At 34.3% G+C, this 21771-nt stretch overlaps 1 protein-coding gene across 2 annotated transcripts; it reads left to right on the top strand.

The window, feature by feature from the left end:
* Positions 1-1057: 1057 nt before the first annotated feature.
* On the top strand, positions 1058-18859 carry Fbxl4 (F box and leucine-rich-repeat gene 4). 2 transcript variants are annotated; one of them, XM_089636232.1, is made up of 13 exons: positions 1058-1365; positions 2502-2595; positions 5477-5669; positions 6324-6499; positions 7436-7578; positions 8972-9124; positions 9957-10054; positions 11221-11330; positions 11823-11981; positions 12089-12254; positions 14087-14278; positions 14913-14982; positions 15111-18859. In XM_089636232.1, the coding sequence occupies exons 1-13, from the start codon at positions 1150-1152 to the stop codon at positions 15204-15206; spliced, it is 1866 nt and encodes a 621-aa protein (XP_089492358.1). In that variant the 5' UTR covers positions 1058-1149; the 3' UTR covers positions 15207-18859. The 2 variants fall into 2 exon arrangements, with proteins under 2 accessions (XP_089492358.1, XP_089492359.1); XM_089636233.1 differs by having other exon boundaries at positions 6324-6481.
* The last annotated feature ends 2912 nt before the right edge of the window (positions 18860-21771 follow it).

Raw genomic sequence — 21771 nt, forward strand, 5'->3', positions numbered from 1 at the left:
TTTTAAGAACACATCACATTTTTTCGAGATCCCGATAAAAAAAATTATTTAGGTGTGGTGTTAATAAAAATGACATAAGTAATAAATTATTGTGCAGTGTTATTTTGTAGATAAACGACGTAAACAGATTGATTTTACATACTTACACTATCGCGTGAAATAATGATTGATTCTTAATTTATGTTGTCACAATTCATCTTACATAATTAACCTATTTTGAAGTCAAGAAGTTTTGTGTACGTCAAAATTTTAACGTAAAAGTACAAAGTAGTCTTAAAAAGTAACCATAATAAATTAAGTTTTACACTCCTCCAGCGTTTGACGGTCATATATGAGCGGGCGTCCATGTTTTATGAAAGTATTTTTCTCTTTTTTTCTATCATGAAGAATACAATTTTTTTTGACGTTAGAAAGAGAAATAATAATTCTTTCCAGTTTGCCTCAAATGATTAATTTAATGAGTAACAATCGGTTTAACTTTTAAAATTATTTCTTATTTTTTATTATATCAACGAGATAAAAGTGAAAGTATAGTTTTCTCACGAAATTACCAAACAAAACGAACGTGTTTTCGAAATATCAAGTTTTTTCAATTTGAATTAAAACAATTTTGAAATGTGATTTGCGTTTTTGACAACATTTTTCACGTTTGACATAAAATTTTTATCATTTATAAGTAGAGAAATTTATTTTAAATGCGTACACCGGAAAAATAATTTTAACTAGTTTCTAAAACAGTATTTGTTTTTAAAGAAAATTGAAAAATAAGAAAGCGCATTTGAAATACAAAGAAAACATTATAAACTTAACAAATGTAATGAAAGTGATGAAGGGTTCATTCGGTTCATTCAACTAATGCATTGGTTAAATTTTAAAAAGTACGTACGTAAAGCAATATTATAAATAAAAGATTATTATCAGTTAAATAGTTCACAACGAACCCCGTTTATTTCAAGTATTTGATTTAGAATAAAAGTCATTCTTATGCACTCGATAGCCGCAGGCAAGGCTATTTTTTCATATTACCACACCAAAGTGACATTTGACATTATTTTCATACAAATATATTTTCTTTTGTTATCAAACATTGGGATCGTGATTAGATGCAGAATATTTAAGTTACTCAGTTAATAAGTGGCCGCCTGAGCCATGGAGAACCTCAAAACCGCCCTGACCTGGTTCGACATCGTCACCGTAAAGAACGACGATAGTAAATACAAAGTAATCGAACAATTCGTCAAAGATGTCATTGACTTTAGTTCACAGTACGGAAGCGATATTAGTGTGTCATATAGCGCGTTGAACCTTAGTGGTAAACCGTCCAACTTTCCCGACTATGGAGACTTCCCTCAAGCCTGTGTTACGGTAACTACAATATCTATTATTTATGCCAATAATTATTACCAACTTGCCCTACTTGGTCATTAATTGGTTCAGTAGTAATTTTAATCAGTCTATTGGTTCAAACACTACCTGTTTAACCCTATTTTGAGGTGTCGTACCCGCTACTCCGAGAGATCCCTGGTTCTGTGGAATATTCCTCATTTTGTGTTTTCTTTCTTTGCCCTATTTTTTTTTTATCTATTTGCTATGTCCCCAGTTTTATCGACTCCTAAATATGAGGACAACAGAAGTTTACATCCTCCCACTCTGTCTTACCTTTATAGACTATGTGAAAGCTTTTGACTTGGTTAAACTAGGATATCGAAAAAATTCTTCCCCAAATTTTACATTTGCACATTTCTCATTCCAAATTAACTAAACAGCTTATCATCAACCATATAACCTACATGAAACCATTCTCAATAAGAAGAGATTTGAGACAACGAGACACAATTACTCAATTTTATATACCATTGAAGATTTAGGGGTTTTGTTGATTTGCCTAAGATCTCAAAATATGTTGTGGTAAACATACAGAAAAGTGGGACCCAGTAAATACGCAAGTTTTCATCAGTTAGATAACAAAAAGAAACATTTCAGTAACCGAAAATGGAAAATAATACGTTTTATAATTATTTCGTTTTAATTAAAATAAATTGTGTTCACTTGGCGGCCATTGTTATTGATGTGAAAGTTTTTCAGGGTAGTTTTTTTTTCTCCTTTATTTAACCCATACTATGAACCCGAGTACCTAAAATAAGTTCATAGTTTGGATTTAATTAGAAAATATATAATAACTAGCAAAAAAAAATACCCAATGCCCTGCTTTTCTGTATTTTTATCTATGTTGAGTTTGTACATCTTACCTACCGGAGCTCAAACATCTCCATTATACTTTCAAAGGCCTTTTAGCAGTTTCTTTACTACTGATTAAACCCTTGAAATGAAATGATTCTGCTCTACCGCCCTTATAAATAAGCCTGTTTTATTGACAAAGAGTTTAAATTTAAAAAAAAAATACACTTAATGGTGCCTTGATAAAACTGTCAAAAGCCAGGGAACGAAACAGAAATTCATATTATATTTATTGCATTTATAATATTTTGTTGGTTATTCAGAGAACCTATGGTACATGGTGGAGAGATGCTCCCTCTGGCTCGGAAGACTACCAGCCGCAGAATATTGGACCTATCGACAGCTTCGATTATGTCGGTAAGTAAGTTCATAGTTTCATAAGATGAAATATTGTGTATGAATTTTAACTAACAGAACTATGAACATAAATATGAATAATTAGCGCGGACTCATGAAAAATCGCAGGATAGTGATAGGCCTGCTATTGCATACTAATATCTCACCGAAACATGTTCCACCATAATCGCTTGAGTAGCAGTGCGCAGGGACCGTATTCGGTAGCTTTCGGACGTTCGGCATTAGAATGTTGGAGGCCAAATTGGACTAATTGGATGTAAAGAAGTGGAACTATTTTTTTTTACCTTTGTGTCTCATCTAATAGTTTGGTATCCAAAAATCAGTTCTAATTTTGAAAATTAAAATAAATTTCTGTTACAAATATTATATTATAGGTAGGTATTTTATTGAAAAAAACTTCTCAAAAAAAGAAGTCACAAAACTTAATTTTTTTGAAAATTAAATATAAATTCAAAGCAAAAGTTCTAGAGTTCATTGAACCGGAGTTACAGACAGAGCCGATTGCAGTGTTGAAGAATTGTGCCCACAAACGTCATGATGCACTGCAGTTGCAGTGTCGACCTTATACATTCATTTTGCCTTTGGATATTACTTCTACAGGGTTTCTTAAATGCAAAAATCAAAATGTCACTTTATCAAGTATGGTTTTGTCTTCACGTTTGCCTTAACAAAACTGTATTTTTATGTATTGAATATTCTTGCCGGCTTTTACGGGATAAAGTAACCCACTTATAGTAATCTGACATTCACCGTTTTATTTCCTCACTCTCAAACATCTGAAACTTTTGTTATTTCTTTGTGTGGCACACCTCATTATTATCTAATATTTCATATTGATAAAATGAATACCTAGCTTTGTGTCAAACACTTCTCAAGTTAAGTGTCAATTTAATTTGTTTTTTGCAAGTTGGTTGCACGAAAACAACATGATAAGTTGTATCTACATAGCTCTCCACACGAATAGACAAGCAAATGTCTTCTGGTAATCTGCTGTTCATAGTTTTATTCTCTCACTTTCACATTGTGATATTCTTCACTTTCTTCTGTTGTGATATCTCTAACTGTTATATGCTTTATTTACGTGAAAACATTCAACCTATTTTTATTAATCTATAACCTATTTGTATTTTTTTACTTTTGTTTTTATTTATAAAGCGAGACAGTTTACATATAGTTCCCGTGAGCACTTAGACCATAGGCCCATTGTGCTATATCCCATTTTACCTTTAACAGTCACCCGGTCCCTTTTATAAAGTTCACCAGGGTTGTCATTGGATATGTGGCTATGCCTTCTGGATCTACAATGTGTCTTTCCAGGTCTCATCTCTCCTCCCCAATCCCCCTTGGTTCCCTGAAGGTCCCACAAGGGAAGAGAGCCTCATCTCTCCTCTCCATTCCCCCTTGGTTCCATGAAGGCCCCACAAGGGAAGAGTTGACGAAGGTGTCCTCATCTCTCCTCTCCACTCCTCCTTGATTCCCTAAAGATCCCACAAGGGAAGAGGGTCTCATTTCTCCTCTCCACTCTTCCTTGGTTCCCCGAAAGCACCATAGGGAACCACTCCCTGTTGGTTCACTGAAGGACCCCGGCGAAAGAGTCCACTCCCCCTTGGTTCCCTGAGGGCCCCACGAGGGAAGAGGGCCTCATCTCTCCTCTCCACTCCTCCTTGGTTCCCTGAAGGCCCCACGAGGGAAGAGGGAGTTTTCGAATGGTCCAATTTTTTGTCCCACGAGTATCTAGGGAAATAGAAGGCGAGCAGAGCCCGGAGTGCTGGGGTAAGGTCTAAATACTCCGAGATGCGACCCTGTTTCTCGGAGGCACCGTTCGTGACACTGTTCCCCAGGTCATTCAGCCTAAGCACGGTAGCTCACACCTTAGCTTGGGATGGTTATTGCAGGTCGTGTTTCCACTCCCTGAGCGAGGGGTTCGCCACACTCCCTATGCTATAAAATATTTGTATTTAAAAATATATATTTTTTTTTTTTACTGACTGAGGATTGAACCTTTCTCCCCAGGGACTGACTAAAATGAGTGAACTGCGCTATTACTTAATCCAAATCCTTATTGGATGGTACTGAGATTTATTTTGGATATTAACTGCTGTAAATTTTCATAATGTCATCCAATTTCAGAAAAATGCGTGTGTATGTGCGAGCGAGTGCCACCAAAAACCAAAAGTTGATAGAATGCATTATCATCAACAACAAGTCTGTCGAGTTTCAGCTAGATCGAATGTCAGGAAGTGGGTTAATTTTCTCTTCAAAGATTTGCATTCATTCATTACCGAAAACAAAAGTGAAATTCAAGTAGACGTATTTAAAAAAGAGGTTTCCAACTTCTTTAATACTTTTGTAATTGTTTTATAATAATAATTACAAAACAATTATACAGTGTAAGCATACGAATGTAATTCAAATAAACTAAAAATAATAATTTTAAAAAATTTGTGAAAAACTTTTTTGTTTGTTTTATTATCTCCTTATTGTTTAAATTAGCCTTGTAAGCATGGTATAAGAGAGTTTATAAATGATTTGTTATTTACATTATTGTTGCATCGAAAGATATTTCTAGTTTGCATGACTCTATTAGGAACATGAAATGAAATCAGTTGCAATAATGCAAGGCTGTCAATTATTGTGTTAAAAAGAAAAATGTCGTCAGATAACAACCTTTTGTCTGAGAGATTTTGAGAGAAGCAGAGGTGGATGCGTATTCTGAAGGCCGCAAAGACTCTTGGTTTTAGCACCGATAATATATGTGTGAGAAAAAAAGATTGGTTTCAATAGAGATATCAGCGGTGCGCCTATAGTTCGAAAAAGATGCATTTTTCTATGTTTCCGTAACGATCCACTTAATCAGTAATGTGTTCTTTCTGTTTTTCAGACTGCCTCTTCCAGAAAGAAGTTTTCCCGACCGGTATCCGAATCTACGAGACCTACAACCCGGGCGGAGTGGTGAGAATCTGGGCCAAGAGGCGAGATGGCTGGACCAAGCTGTGGGAGGGGGAACCTCAGTACGTGGGACACAACTCCCGCCTCTTCCAGCCCAAAATTAGGAAGATTAACTTCAAAACTAGGTGAGCAGTGAGCATACAAATCAAAAAATGATTTTGTAAATTATTGTTAAACACACTTCTTTTATTTTTATAAAAAAAGTTTGTGTCGTCATTGTAACTGTAAATTTTCTAGTATAAATGCTTAAGGGCAGTTGTTTCACAGAATTTGCACAATTCACCAAATTTCAAAGTTAATTTTCGAGTTCTGTTAATATATCATTATGGGTCAATTGTTCTACAAAACTGAAATCAAAACAGAACTTGAAAATTAACTTTAAAATTTGATGAATTGTTCAAATTCTGTGAAACAACCCGTCCTTAGTGAAAAGGTTTCAATTCAGGGGGTTCCGTTAAACTGATAATAAACATGATCAAGTATCTCACAATAAATCAGTTTGTTTTAAAGATACATCAGTTGTAATGTCGAAACTTTTATAATTTTTTTTCAAAGCTTCAACCCTCTTTTTTAACAATAGAAAATTTTTAAAGCAATAAAGTATTTATTTATTTTGGAGTTTTTTTTAACTTATGATGAAAATTACATTGTAAGTAGAATAATATTTACATTTACCTAAAAATTCCATAAACAAAGCCATTAAAATTGTTGCAATATACATATTTTGAATTACATGTTCATTTTATGTTATTATGTATATGAATTATTTGTTTTTTCAGTATTATTAGAATAGAGCTAAACCAAATTCACCTGCCATACTACACGGAGCTAGACGCAGTTATGCTGGAGGGCACGGCGAAGTTGCGCAAGGAGAACGACGTGTACTCCAAGCGCGAGGATTTGAGCCGCATTCCCTCAGACGAGGACTTAGCCGCAGGTTGTTCAGTTGAAAAATGTTTGTACAAATGATGTTTTTTTATAATCACCATTATCAATTAGTAGAAAGACAATGGTTACGAATAACTTGACAATATTTTTAATTCATCCTTTTGTCATCATTTTAAGCAGAAAATTATGCTTGTCTGTCACAAAACTCCCTTTTGGCACACAATCCTTGCTTCATTCACATTCATAAATTGTCTCATATTTATATATTCTTCTTTTATTCTGATGCTAGAAATAGATTGACTCAAATACATGATTGTATTTAAATCTTTCATTGAAATGTATTATGTATTTGTTGATTGTAGCCCGCTATCGTCTGCGGAATTCAACGTTACTGGGAATCTTATTTATTTGACAAAACAAAGTTTTCTCCGTTTCCATAAATTTGAACAAGTCTTGGTGAATTCTGGATGTATGCCAATATAACTGTGTATATCTAGCTTACTCACTCTCTTCCTTGGTTAAATGATTTCATGAACGACTCAACTGAACAGTAAAGACAAAGAAAGCATGATCTGAAAATACGACGCAACATCTGAGGACGTAGTATATACATTTAAAAAAAGGTATTTGAAGTAAAAAGATGCTAAGTTCGATTAACATATTTGCCCTGGGGCTCCTGAAGTTTCTCTACATCACATTTTTAGTACAATCAGTTTGGTTGCTATTGTGTTGATAAGATGCTTTAAATTGCCTTCCCAAAGGATATTGATGCATAATAAATTAAAATCTTTTTATTGTGTATGTTTGAAAGATTAAGATAAAAATGAGGAAAAAAATATGCTAAACAGTAGTTCAATGCACTATTATTTATACATCATTATTTCATTCACAGAAACAGTCAATTGTAGTTTTTGTCTCTTTCTATTTCAAAATATGTTTCTTTGTCTGTACGATGGTGATTCATTTGTTTTCCCCGAACTCTAATTGAAGTGTTTATTTCCAGCCGACTTGAAGTCTAAAGTGATGGCCCTTGGACTTCACAAGGATCTGATCACGGATTATGAAATCATTCAGAACATCTTCAAGGAAGATTTCCGGAAACTCTTTTGTGTGGAAACTCTGATGGGAGATTTTCAAGCTCTACCGGTATGACCTTTATTATTACTACTTGTCACTTCTTCTTGTCAAATATCTTTTTTTGAGACCCTTCTGCAATGGTTTGCGAAATTTCGATTTACACAGAAATTATGTATTATCATGTATTTTTGCAGAACTCGACTTCTTGACCAAATTTTATTTTTCAAATTTCAGTTTATGTACGTGGGAATTCATTAATTAATTCGAAATTTGATTTTCTAAGTCCCGTGAATTTCGAATTAACGAGGTTCTCGGTATGAGGGTATTTTGTTAATTTTTCAGAATTTCCTATTAACCTTTTCACCGCGTTCCTAGTGTTTATAGGATAACGGTTGTACGCTGCACTTTTTACGACATTCATGGATTTTCTATGAAAATGAACGCACATATATGAGTGGTTCGTAGTTCTATTTTCAGATCTACCCATTCTGCTCTGATCCTCTTTTACGCAAAGTCAGTTCAACTTTTCCTGGGTCTGTCTCTAGATCACTTCCACCGGGGTACTGAAAATTTACAATAATATTATATATTACATATCAAAATTGGCGACATTATTCTTAAATTACAAACAACCTGACATTTATTAATTTTGAAAGAAAGACAAAAATTCCGTAGTTATGAATAACCTGACAATATTAGAAAATCTCGTACTACCATCATAGTAAGTGGAAAATGTTGCTTGTGTCATGATGGGGGACTTAACCAACCGAGGAATGGAACTGCATTGTGTACCATTATTTGGAATATAATTATAATGGAGGCTTAGCTTTTAGGGAATTGATTCCTTATCGCCTGAGTGTGAAAAGGCCACAAACCAGTTGTTGAAGTTTTCTTTTAGTCTGAAAATAATTTGCGTACAATTAGTTGAAGGAACCACACCCACAAGATCACCAAATTAGCTACCCCCCCCACTGGAATGGAGGAGACAAACGAAAGTTTTGTGTGATATCTAAGTTGTTTTTTTCATCAAAATACTCTGTAATTTAGGTAATCCTAGAAAAACTATTCCGTAATTGATTTGCATTTAAAAAAAATTATCCATTTACTATTTTTTTAATTGCAAAAAATGCATTTTACTGGAAAAACCTACAAAAATATGTACATATTTTAGTTACGCTCGATTTTGTACTTTAATTACCTATTTTTACTTATTTTATTTATTTACTGCCGGGCAAAGATGGGCAATGTCCGGTTAAATCGGTAGGTATAAAAAAAGTTAGTAACTAATATCTGAGTGTTACTGGAAAAGGCAAAAAAGTACTAAGAGATGCATTCATTCTGCAGTGTATGGGGGACCCTAGTGTCCCCTTTCGGGTGATACGTGATTTTTGCCTTCAGGTATGTAAAGGTTAATGTATGTATTTCTGTTGTTTGAAACGTTATAATATATGTTTTTTTGCAGGATGAGACTATCCTGAAGATCTTCAGCTTCCTAGACATCCAATCCTTGAGTCGCTGTGCCCAGGTCAACAAGAACTTCAGCCGCCTCTCCAAGGACCCCACCCTCTACAAGTGCATCAGCCTGAAGCCCTACTGGTACTGCGTGGATGAATATGTGAGTAATCTTGATGTCCATCCATTTTCTTTTGGTACACAATAAAGCCCACCCAGTTGGTGACATTGAGACAGGGTTAAGAAAGGATCTGTAGTAATAATAATAATTGTATCATTTGTATAGCGCCATTTTTGTGAAAAATCTCCTCAAAGGTGCTGTAAGTACTCGGAAAGGGATTAGGTGAGGAAGGAAAGAAAGATTAAGCAGTCTACATTAGCTGACCATCTCCACTTTTTCTTTGTCCATCTGCTGTGCATGTCCAAACCATTTGACGTTTCTTTCTTTGTTTGTAACACTTTATTTTTATGTCAAACCGCACAAGAGTCCCAACCATCTGGAGCCGGTCAGACTATAGCATCCCCAATTGGGGTATGTTTTGAGGCAAAAAGGTAGTGTGGAGGGGAAGTACTTGGCTAATCAGATCTGGTCACCAAAGATGGCCAAAGCCATTTCAGGCAACAATTCTGAGTGGTGGTCTTACACAGGGCGATACTGAGAGTATCTTTCACTCTGGTACGTCCCGCAAGTATACTAATTATTACTTTAGTAAGTTGTGAAATTAATCAAATAAAATTTACTTGCGCATGCCGGGATTTGAACCCGCAACCTCCAGCATGCTATTCGATAGCCTTAGCGCTCGACCACAGCGGCCGTCAAAACATTGGCCTTACTTTTTTTAAATCTTCGTTTTTATAATTCGGTCATATATTGCCTATTTTTGTAATTCCTGTCCTTAAATTACTCTTCTCACAAGGTAGATGCTGGTATCAGATTTACGCTGAGAAATTTTTGCTTTCAAATACTCTTTTTTACTGTTCTATGTTTGTTTTAGGTTCTGAAAACAATAGCCACAAGGGCGACATTGCTGCAGAAGCTGGACCTTTCTTGGTGTGGGAATTATGAACTGCTGGATACATACAACTTTTTCCAGTAAGTTATATATTTATTAACAACTAGCTGACGTATACCAGGCGTTGCTCGGACTTATCTTTAGCAGATAGACATATACCATCATGGACTTTTCTGTAGGCCTTTTTAAGTTATACAATTCCGTAGTACATTATTTTGATATATCTCATAAGGTTTAGCCAGCGTTAGCAATGAAAGCATGCGAAAATATTTTTTTACCACTTGACTACAAAACTTAGACTTTTCTCTACTTTTTATAAATATAATATGCATGTATTATATAAATAATACTTCCGGAAGAAATGTTGTGAAAATTCTATCAAAATCCGTTGCGTAGTTTAGAAGAACTAAGCGCACAAACAGACAGACGCGGATAACAACTTTATTGTATACTATTTAGAGATACCTTTATGATAACATCTAGCCTATACCTATGAAAATCACTGGTATTTTTTTGATTTGCTAAAGAAAAGAACAACAAACAATTAACCTCTCAGACAAACACTTTTATTTACTTTGTGTTCCTTTGCGAACTGTCAAAATGTGAAAATTTTTGTGTTATTCACGAGTTTTGTTAAAAGCTTCATAACTCACGTTTTGGGAAACGTAGCCTCATTCTAAAAAAATGTTTTGGAAAGATTATGAAATTCACTATCGTATTGTTTTGTTATACGTAAATATTTGCGTTTCTAAATATACATTTTCTGAAAACGTCAAAAATATGTAAAAATCGCTGACCATTATTTCAAAGCTGTGAAAAATGTACTTTTTTCTGAGTATCATAAAGAAATAACACTTTATATATTGAAGAAATATAATTAAAAACTATTAGTCATTTCAAAATATTAACCGTCCAAACTAAAATATTTTTAATAAATTATTTAGAAACGCAATAAATTATGAACGAACAAGATGACAGATCCAATCGACTTAGATAATGCACTTCTACATTCCATAGATATTCTTGAATACAGACGCGTAGCGTTATTCATTATCGATACTCTATTTTTTAAATCATGGCAATCCGTATACTAGTGATGGAAATAAATCGATTTTTGTAAAATCTCGCGCGTTTACGTGAAAAGACGTTCTTGACCGCTATTATCATATTTACGTCTTTTGACGTTCTAATGTTCTGAGTGGTTAAATGTACTGTTTGTTCATTTTTATTATTTTGTATGTTTTAGGTTTTTGCAGTACTGTGGATCATCCATTACACATTTAAGACTGAACAGTTGTGCTTTTGTGGATTATACGTCCATAAAATCTATTGCCGAATATTGTGAAAATTTAAGAGGTGAGTACCAATCATTCAATGATATTAATTGTTGTTGAACACATGCATTTGTAGAACCTGCTTGTGTGTTTGCAGTGTATTGTTCTAAGCGGCTTGCTTTATTATCTGAGCATTTGACTGATGAGAATGTGTTGTCAGGTTGCTGTTTGGAATTTTGTTTTAGCGCAAAAAGATGGAGACAAGGATTTTTCCTTTCATGTACGGTTTCTGCGTGTTGTAATGTTAATTGTTATATTTAATGGACCTTTCAGAATTGACTCGCAAACAGTAAAATACATGTATGTAGTAAGTTCTAATTCGCTTTGAAAGAAAATATTAGTTGCCAGTTCACATAAGAATTTGAAATTCACGATTTGTGAATTGCTATTCAGCAAGTGACCATCCTGATCAACAAACTAGGGGACCATGATAATTAGGCTGAACATCAATTTAATAGTGCTTATGAATACATAGTGACAATGAAAATAAATTACCTCTTTTCTTTATCTCCAGAACTCTCTCTACGCAGCTGTGGCGGTATCAAGTCAGGTTTCAACTTCCTGGCCTGCCTGAAGAACCTCACGAGGCTGGATCTCTACCGAACCCTTATCGACAAGTCCTCGCTGCTGGCCATCATCAGGTCCAATCCCGGACTTCAGCATTTAAATTTAGGTACATATGCATTCACTGCTTTCTTGACAAAACAGAAAAGTGGTTAAAAGTGAAGAAAAATTACAAAAAACTATATATGTAACCTATTCTTGTATCCTTATTTCCAGGATCCTGCAGCTACATATCCTCCATGGACGAGGTGGCCCACGAGATTGGAATGCACTGCCACAACCTCGTTTCCATTGACCTCTGGAAGACGTATTCCCTCACGGCAGCGGGGGTGTGGGCCTTAAAAGACTGCACCAAACTTCAGGAGGTGGACTTTGGCTGGTGGTGAGTGAGAATATCATCAATGTCTTACATTCATGCATCATCAGTGTTACAACTCTTGGAGTATTTATTGTCTCTAGGAAATGATCTGCTGATCTTATGGTGTTTCTCTACGTTTTCTTACGCCTAAGGCTGCGGTGTTTGCCTCCACACATTTTCGAAATAATAGTTTGGAATTATCATTGACCGTAACGAAATACATTCAAACACAGACATATGAATATACAAGACTAGAAATTAAAGGTGAGGGGTAAAATCAACTGTTGAAGAACGAAGGGGGTAAAGCTGACTGTGATTCGTCAATAAATCAATCTGATAGTATATAGGCATCTCGCATTATAATATCACCATTGAGTTCTTAAAAGTAAAATCTGCTTTTGAATGAATAGACATTTTTACATGGGAGTGCAAATTACTCGCCACGTTATGAACAAATTTGCGAAGTCCAAATTCGGCAAAAAAAATTTCTTCTATTTTCAGAGTCGAATATTTTGTTTACGTATTTAGTTAAGACACTTTTATAAATGTTCATAATTTACTTCCCAGTAACAACGATGCGCACACTTGGGAATCGCTACATTCGACCAATGTTGGAGGGTTGTCACAACCGCTATGTTCCTATTAATAATTAAATATTGAAATCTTTAAGAAAAAAAAGTAAAACAACTAAAAAAACAAATGAAATTATATACACACAGTTTTTACCAGCGATTCCTGAGAGTATTTGGAGTAAAAAATTGGACATCATTTTGCCTTCCCTATGACACTTTTTCAATTAAAAACAAAAAACATGATTTTCTATCACACATCGCCACTCGGTATAACCTAGCGCATTACGTGATATGCACTCCTTCTCGTTCCAGCAGTACCGTACATACGAAACAAGCGCGTACCTAACACGTGGTACCTAAAGCGCAAAAGGCGAAGGTACATCCCTGATTCTTATGCAAACGGCTTTGTATTTTGCGTCCAGATGTATCTCGATGTGATAGTATATGTTTCTACAACTGATCCATATTATACGATGTGAATAAGCTTAAAATAATGCTTACATATGGAATGTAATACGACAATTGGGTTTATTCTCTTTTTCACATCTATTTTTACAAGTTTTCATAGCACAAGCAACCATTTTGCCGTGTTATTTCGTAAAATGCCTCGACCATAGCTCGACGCTAGTTCGAACAAGAATGATGACGTCACATTCTCAAGATTCACGGAAAGCCATACGCGAGCCCAGCCGGCTCCAATGGAACCGGTATGGGGAGTGGGGAATAATACGCTTTTAATCACTTAGGGCAGGTCTACTAATATTCATATGTCTATGCATTCAAAGCATTTAAAACTTAGCTGTACAACACTCTGCACACAGCAGTGCACATCAAGGTAGTCATAATTTCACTGGACTTCAAATGTAGCCAGCTGCACTATAGGGGTTTACTAGAAACCCCTTTGGTTGTCGACTTTCTTCCATTCTTGCAAAGTATCCTGTTTACTGAAGCCATCCTGGTTGTATAAACCCTGTTATCGATAGCTCTTCAAACACCTGGTATACCTCGTACGTACATAGTCCAGGAGACACCATTTTCTCTCAAAATGACCTAAATCCTTCTGCTGTTTGTACTTGTAAGGCTTAGCACTCTGTAGCTGTAGCTTATCATAAGGCTGATTCTTCTAGACAGGGTTCTTGATTTGAAATGTCTTTCAACACTGTAGACACTCCTCTTCATCAAGATCGTTCTTTTATGTATCCTATTCCTGACAAGAGTATATATCAAGTTAACTTTCCATTTTTGCACAATTATGTTCAATTTTCCGTTCTTCTTTGTTCTCAGCCTCCAAGTGGGAAACTCGGGAGAATGGGTCTCTGAACTGGCGGCACGCTGCCCAGGTCTTCGGAAGCTGTTCCTCGGAGCGCTGAGGGCCGTCTCCGACAAGGACCTGCGGCCGTTGGCCCGGCTGTGCCCTGACCTAGAGCAGCTGGACCTCTTTGGAGTCCGAGCCATCACGGCGGACATCTGTGACTTGTGAGTTGAACTAACCTGCTAAACTATAACTAAAAGTACACTGGAGGAAGTGAAGATATAGTACAATCAAGTGAAGCAAATACTTGAGTCGGGTCATGTCAAGATTCCGAATAACAGGAAGGTATGTATGAGACGATGTATGAATATGAATGAAGCAATATGGGTGTGTTCCAAGACCGAGTTGTTTTTAGCGGTCCGTCCCCTCTGCCTACCCCTGCGGTTGGCATAATGGTTAGTAAGTTACTTACTTAATTTACTTTAAGTTAACATTACCTAATCAAAAAATGTAGGCTTCAAACTATGTATTCTGATAATAATGTGATCTAATGTAAGATAATCTGGGTATCTAACACGGTTGATCGTTAGAGGTTTTATCGATTATGATTAACTATATAACTTATCTTCGTTTCTGAGCGTGACTGCAGATCTACAAACAAACAACAGTTTACAACGGCTAAATGTTCTTAATTTATTCAACATGAACTGATGTTTGTATGTTAGCGATCTGCCGTCGTGATCAGGATCTAACGATCGACCATGCTATATATAGTCTTTATCCTTATAATAATATAGTATTCAATATACCTTGTTTGAAATATATAATTTATTAGATATTCTGATTTTTTATTTCCAGTTTACTATTACATTGCAAAAAACTAAGACTGCTAGACATAAGCTTCTGCGACCAAATATCTGAATCTCAGGTGAGAACAAATCTTTATTTTCTACATAAGTACATATATTATAAAGTGAATATGTAATTTTTTACAATAATTATTAGCAACCCATTCTTCCATTCATTTTCTTGGCTTTTCTTTTTTTACCTCTTCAGGTCACTGTGTGGAGGGACATGTACCCTCTGGTGTCCATCAAGCGAACCTATTCCTGCGAGGGCTCCCCTAACGGGGTGCTCCAATCATATAGATGATATTTTGACGCACCTCGTGAACATCAATACGAGGTGGTCGACGACGATGAAGCCAATGAATAAGGTTTTTGACATAAAATTCTGATGAATCGAAATGTTGGCTAAAATTGGATTGGTAATTAATTATTCAGTACCGTATTTATTTATCTTGATGAGAAGACAAAAAGGATTTACGTTAATGAATATTAGCGAAATCGGACAGAAGCGTGCCATGATTTTTTTATTTTTGTTTTTAATTTAAATATTGTCATAATTTTGAAAAAAATGGGTTTCAAAAAGAATAAATGGTTTTATGACATAAAAATTCAAACCAAAACCTTTTTCTTCTGAAATAATTTAAAAATTGAGTTATAAATTTGGTTTTGGCACATTTCTCCTGTTGAAGAGAGTGATAATTGTTTTATCGGTTGATATTGTATTTTCATACGCACAAATTCCAGTACAATAAGATTTTCAATCAATGACTCTTTATTTTCTCGTTTCCATTTTACTGCATATGCATACAGTGAAACTCTCTTATAAGGTTTCTATAGCACCGGAAAAAACTTCTTACATGAAAAAACTTTACATGTGGAATAAATTGGGCCATTTATCGAATTTAGTCTTCATTACCTTGGTACTGAAAAATCAACCATGAAAACATCAAGTGGGAACTTCTTAACTAATTTTCACTGTACATTTAATTTTTTAGTGATTGTGTGTTCTCATCACATTGCTGTATAATAATTATGTACACATATTGTTAAAACCTTCCATAAGATCCATTGAATTTCCTAACCAATCCATAGTTGCCTCTAAATGTTAATGTATGCATTGTCATTATTTTTACTTGCATTTATTCGACAAAGCTTTTAATAAAAACTAGGTAGCCCTCATGATATTATGGAGTTAAAAAATTTATACTACATATCGTTATACTCATAATGTATATTTATACATTTCTCTTTTTAGTAAGAAACGACATAAGGTCTTCGATAAAAATGGCTAATATTTTCTGTATTCTTTGGTTGTTATCTGTAACTTTTGTTAGGTTGTTTTGATGTTTATGATGTCTGTATGTAAAATTTTTTTACAAGCTTTAAACCCGAAAATTTAAAGTACGGACCTTCTCACCCAGCATAACTCGTGTTGAGAAGGGAGTATGTTTGTACCTGCTGGGAGTATCGAACTTGATTCGTCAGACTTCTAGCCGAGCGTTCTGCTCATTAAAATTACAACCTCAACCAAATCAAAAAATTATTTTTTAATGATAAACTAATGTTTATTAGACAAGGTTTTTTATGCATAGCACAAAGGATAACAAATTATCATAAGCGATAATTACTCGCCTGAAATATCCATACAAATAAATATCCGTAAAAAAAAATATATATATACATAAAATAAGAAGTAATTGTCGATTGAAGTACTTGCACATATTGAATTATTTGGCGGGTTGGGAATAAGCGGACATAGCGCAATGGTCCAGAGCACCTGACCGGACATCAGAAGGTGCGGGTTCAATTCCCGTCGGCGACATTTATTTTTACTTGGGAGATATTTTCAATTTGTATGGATATTTCAGGCGAGTAATTATTGCTTATAAGAAATCGAAGAATCTTCCCAACCATCCCTTTCCCCATCTATTTCCTATATCCCTTCCTTCAGCCTCGCAATATGCTATTCCTCAACTGTTTTATTGTTTTTTTATGATCTTAAAGTCGCCTAGTTTTAAAAATTTTCCCTAAATATATGAGTGTAGATAATATGTTATGCTGCCAAATGAAAAATTTGATATAATTACACCAATATCCTAAATGTCTATTAGATACATATTATTATTATATACTCGGGAAACAAAATTATGAACTTATTGAACTAATAATGAATAATAGTCTTAGGATTAATCTAACTTTTAGACTGAATGTTGCTATTAAAAATAATTATTATATTACCTAAACCTGTACCCAAAACCATATTTTGTAATTGAACCTAAATACCTTACATTCGTATTATATGTACCAATATTATAATTCCATGCTAAATAAGTGCCGTGTACATGAATGTGTATGAGTCAATTATGGGTCGTGGCTCCATACTAATAAATAACTATGTGAATTCCACAAACCAGTATATTGTATCTAGTTTATTTAACCCCGCATACTAGGCACATCATTTGACTATGTAAATTTAGATCTACGATATTTAACTTTTTTTTTACATAAATAGATACCTATCATCGGTGTAAATCGAATACCGCAGAAGAACCCTCTGTAAAAATGTTTAGGAGGTACAAAAAACTATCTAGGTGCATATGCACTGGTGTATGTACTGGGAATGGTTCATTTGCGGTGTTGATTAACCATGTACCAGCAGATTATTGGAAAATTTCAAAATTTAAAACCACCAATAAATGCGATTTTCTGCTGTTCAACTGAAAGTGCCAAAAAATCATATTTTGAAATAATTGATTCTTACTCGGTATTGAACATAAATATCAGATATAGTTATTATATATTGTACTACATACATACAACTTCAAACTCAATTGTTTAACATAATGTGATTGCTTTATTTTGATAAATTACACACCCACAAGCAAGAGTGCGATATCTCTTAAAAAAAATAGCTTTTGAGTATGCTATGTTCGATGTAAAATCATGAGCGTATATACGGTGCATCACTGGGATATCACGAAAACATTGTTTTTCCTGTATTATAATTAAAATCTCTTTATTGAAGTTTCCGGTTACTCGGAGTAACACTGAGATTTTGCTGTTGACTAAATATTATCTGAGAAAAATATGTTTTTAAGATATCCCACTATTGCTTTGGGGTAGCAATATTTCAAAGTGAAATGATTTTACACATATTATTTTTATGATTGCAGCAGCTTTTCCTTCCGAAGGCACAATTGAGTAATTGTTTTTGGATGTTTTATCATCAACATCACTTTTCACACTAATAATTAGTTGTATTAACTTGTAAATTAATGTTTCAAATAAAATAATCAAAGATAGTATTTATCACAATAATATAATCCCCCTTAATGTTGTATTCACCCAATTCGACAATATTGTAACAAATTAATGAGAGAGTCCGACAACCATGAAGTTAATAAGCTATGTTTCTGCCATTTTCTTTTGGTAGACTAATGAAAGAGAAAAGACTTGAAGCCACTGAGGTGACGAAAATATATTTGTTGTGATTTATTCCATATTAACGTGCATATTGTATTTACCTGCAATGTTCGAATAATTGTGTAGGTAAATAAATAAATGTGTTATGTAATTAAATTTTTGATCTCATTTTGTTTTCAATATGTTATTGTTTTGTAATATATTTACTTATATTTATTGCTCTTCACAGAACACAAAACCTAATTTTTCGCATAATAATTATCCTCACTAGGAATGTATCGAGGTTAACACTTTACTCATTTAAGTGAAGCAATATAAAGTAATCACTACGTACGTAAACACAAAATATTACAATAAGAAAAGAATAAAAAAATGTAATGCGGCTAGTCCACATTGGCCCAACATGTACTGGACAACTTGGCCGTTGTATGCATTGGCCGGTCAACTCGATTATTGCCAGTTTTCGTGCACACATCAAAGGATCTTGGGGTCAATCCGCTAACAGCGTTCACACATTGGCCCCGTCTCCTGATTATTGCTGAGTGATTATTTACGTTTACGAATAATGATGATTAATAACTTAACATTCTGTACAAGTAAATTATCACGGCTGTGGTAATTTCCACATCCATCGAGATTTGACAACCTCCATGTTTGAGGGGTAAAGCTCTCGACTAGCAATCCGAAGGTCAGGGGTTCAAATCCCGGCATGTAAATTTTATTTGATGAATTTGTGTTATTTCACAATTTATTCATTTAATAATAATATATAGTATACTGGCACGTTCCAGACTGGAAGATACTCTCAGTATCGCTCTGGTGTAAGATCACCAAGTAGAAACGTTGCTTGAAATGGCACTAGCCATCTTTGGTGACCAGTTCTAAACAACCAGGTACTCCCCCACCTTCCTCTCTCCCATCTCCTTCTCCTCTCCACTACCTTCAGCCTCAAAACATACCCCAATCGGTGATGCCATAGTCTCACTGACTCTAAACTGTTGGGAGCAAAAAAATAAGTGAGTTTAGGGTGGCACCACAGACATAGGAATTAATAGACGAGAAGATAAAGGCGAGGGGTAAAATCAACTGTTGAAGAACGAAGGGAGTGAAGATGACTGTGATTCGTCAATAAATCAATCTGACAGTAAATAGGCATCTCGCATTATAATATCACCATTTACTTCTTAAAAGTAAAATCTGCTTTGAATGAATAGACATTTTTACATGGGAGCGCAAATTACTCGCCACGTTATGAACAAATTTGCGAAGTCCAAATTCGGCAAAGTAAGGCAGCTTCTATATTCAGAGTCGTAGTTAGTTTCAGAGTATTTAGTTAAGACACTTTTATAAATGTTCATAATTTACTTCCCAGCAACCAACCAGCTTTGTGTTTCGCGTCCAGACGTTTCTCGATGTGATAGTAACAACTGATTCATATTATACGATGTGAATATGCTTAAAATAAAATAAAATAATGCTTATATATGGAATGTAATACGACAATTGGGTTTATTCTCTTTTTTCGCATCTATTTTTACCAGTTTTCATAGTACAAGTAAACATTTTGCCGTGTTATTTCGTAAAATGAACCGATGATGCCTCGACCATAGTTCGCACAAGAATGATGATGTCACGTTTTCAAATATCACTTGAGGCCGTACGCGAGCCCAGCCGGCTCAATGGAACCGGTATGGGGAGTGGGGATAATACGCTTTTAATCACTTAGGGCAGGTCTACTAATATTCATATGTCTATGGGTGGCACTCTGTTTTTAGGACATGGAACTTTTTCAAAATCTTACATTCTTACTAATAATAAATTATTTTACTACTGTTAAATGGTGTTTTTGTTTCACATTGTACAAAGACTGTACAATTTCCATTCCAAATTATTACTAATAAAAAATCTCTCCAACTGCACTGTGAAAGAACTGAATACCGCTTACTGCTTGAATTTAATAAAACTTCCACTAGAGTTGTTTTTTAATAACATAAATGCCTTATGCGTGTAAGTAAAATGTTTATATTGTGCCAAATTTTTTTTTCGGTTGTTCTGTGGGAATAACTATAATTGGTGATGATCTGGCTTGTAAGCCACACAGACCATCAGGAAATAATTAATTCCATATGATAAAATGGGTTGATTACAAAATTCACTCTGCAGGAAAAGTAACAAATTATAATCCAGCTACCAAATACATAAAAACAGAAGACTCACTGAAAATATCACTCGCATTGAGTTTTGCAGCGATTCCTTAATCTCCAAAGTCAGCAGCGGATGGCAATCAGCACAAAACACTTGCATTCGCACCATGAAATTTTAATCTGTCACGACAAGCTCTCAAGAGAGTAGAATTTAGAATAATATTGAATTAGCACATTGTAATTCCAAAAGTACTGCCACATTATTGTGACAAAAATATTTTAATCCTTTAGTCTTAAATCGACCAAACTGGAATAGTGGTGCCCTCTTTTGTCAAACAATGTAATTCGGATGAATCCAGCTGATTAATGCATAGATGACTGTAATTCATTATCACTTTACCTGCCGAGCAAAATCTATGCGAGAATTCCCAGAGAGGTCTATCCTATCCACTATTTTTAATTTTAAGTTTAAAATTTTAAGTTAACGAAGTTTTAGTTTACTGCTTCTCCAATAATAATGTGACAGTTTTCGTCGAAATTCATAATTACTATTGCAATTTGCAAGTAAAAGGTCTGTGTTTTTTGAATTTTTAATTCTCCAACCTTCTTATTTATTTAGTGATAATACATTACAAAATAATAACAATAATAGTAATAATATATTATTCCTAGTGAGTTTAAAAAAACTCGGAAAAGACAACATTAATAAATTAAAACAATTATTTTTACATAAGAATGCAAATTTAAAAGATTTTAATGTTTGTGGTAAGCTTTTTTTTCAACTATTTTCATGTTTGAAATTAAAATTCATATTGCAATTTTAAATACAAAAATCTAAAGGTAAGGAAATTTTATCTAGATTCTGAAATGTTATTTGTTTTTACGACATCTTCAAAATGAAGAAATGTACCTATAGAACATTTAAATACGTTGGAAAAATTTATAAACTATTTTATTTCAATTTTATACAACAGATAAACAACCCTCTTTAGCTAGATAAGCAATTCATATATTTTCCAAAAACTATTTGACGTTTCAACTAGTAAGGTTTTCACATACACGGTCGTTTATAAATTGAATGAAATTTTCACCAACTTTAACAATCTTTTTTGAATTTAACTAAGGAAGTGGAAAACTTACTAATCTGGAAGAACAATAAAAAAACATCTTTTACTATGTACCACCACAAAGTTCGGTGTAGAGCCAATTTTGGTGGTACAGATTTGTTGTGTTCTTTCTGCAAATTTAATTAGTTCAATTTAAAAATCTAGAAAGCATTTTCGTTATATACAGCTATTTTAT

Source organism: Hesperophylax consimilis, chromosome 10 (genome assembly GCF_061612785.1).
Source record: "Hesperophylax consimilis isolate HC1 chromosome 10, BYU_Hcon_1.0, whole genome shotgun sequence".
NCBI lineage: Eukaryota > Metazoa > Arthropoda > Insecta > Trichoptera > Limnephilidae > Hesperophylax > Hesperophylax consimilis.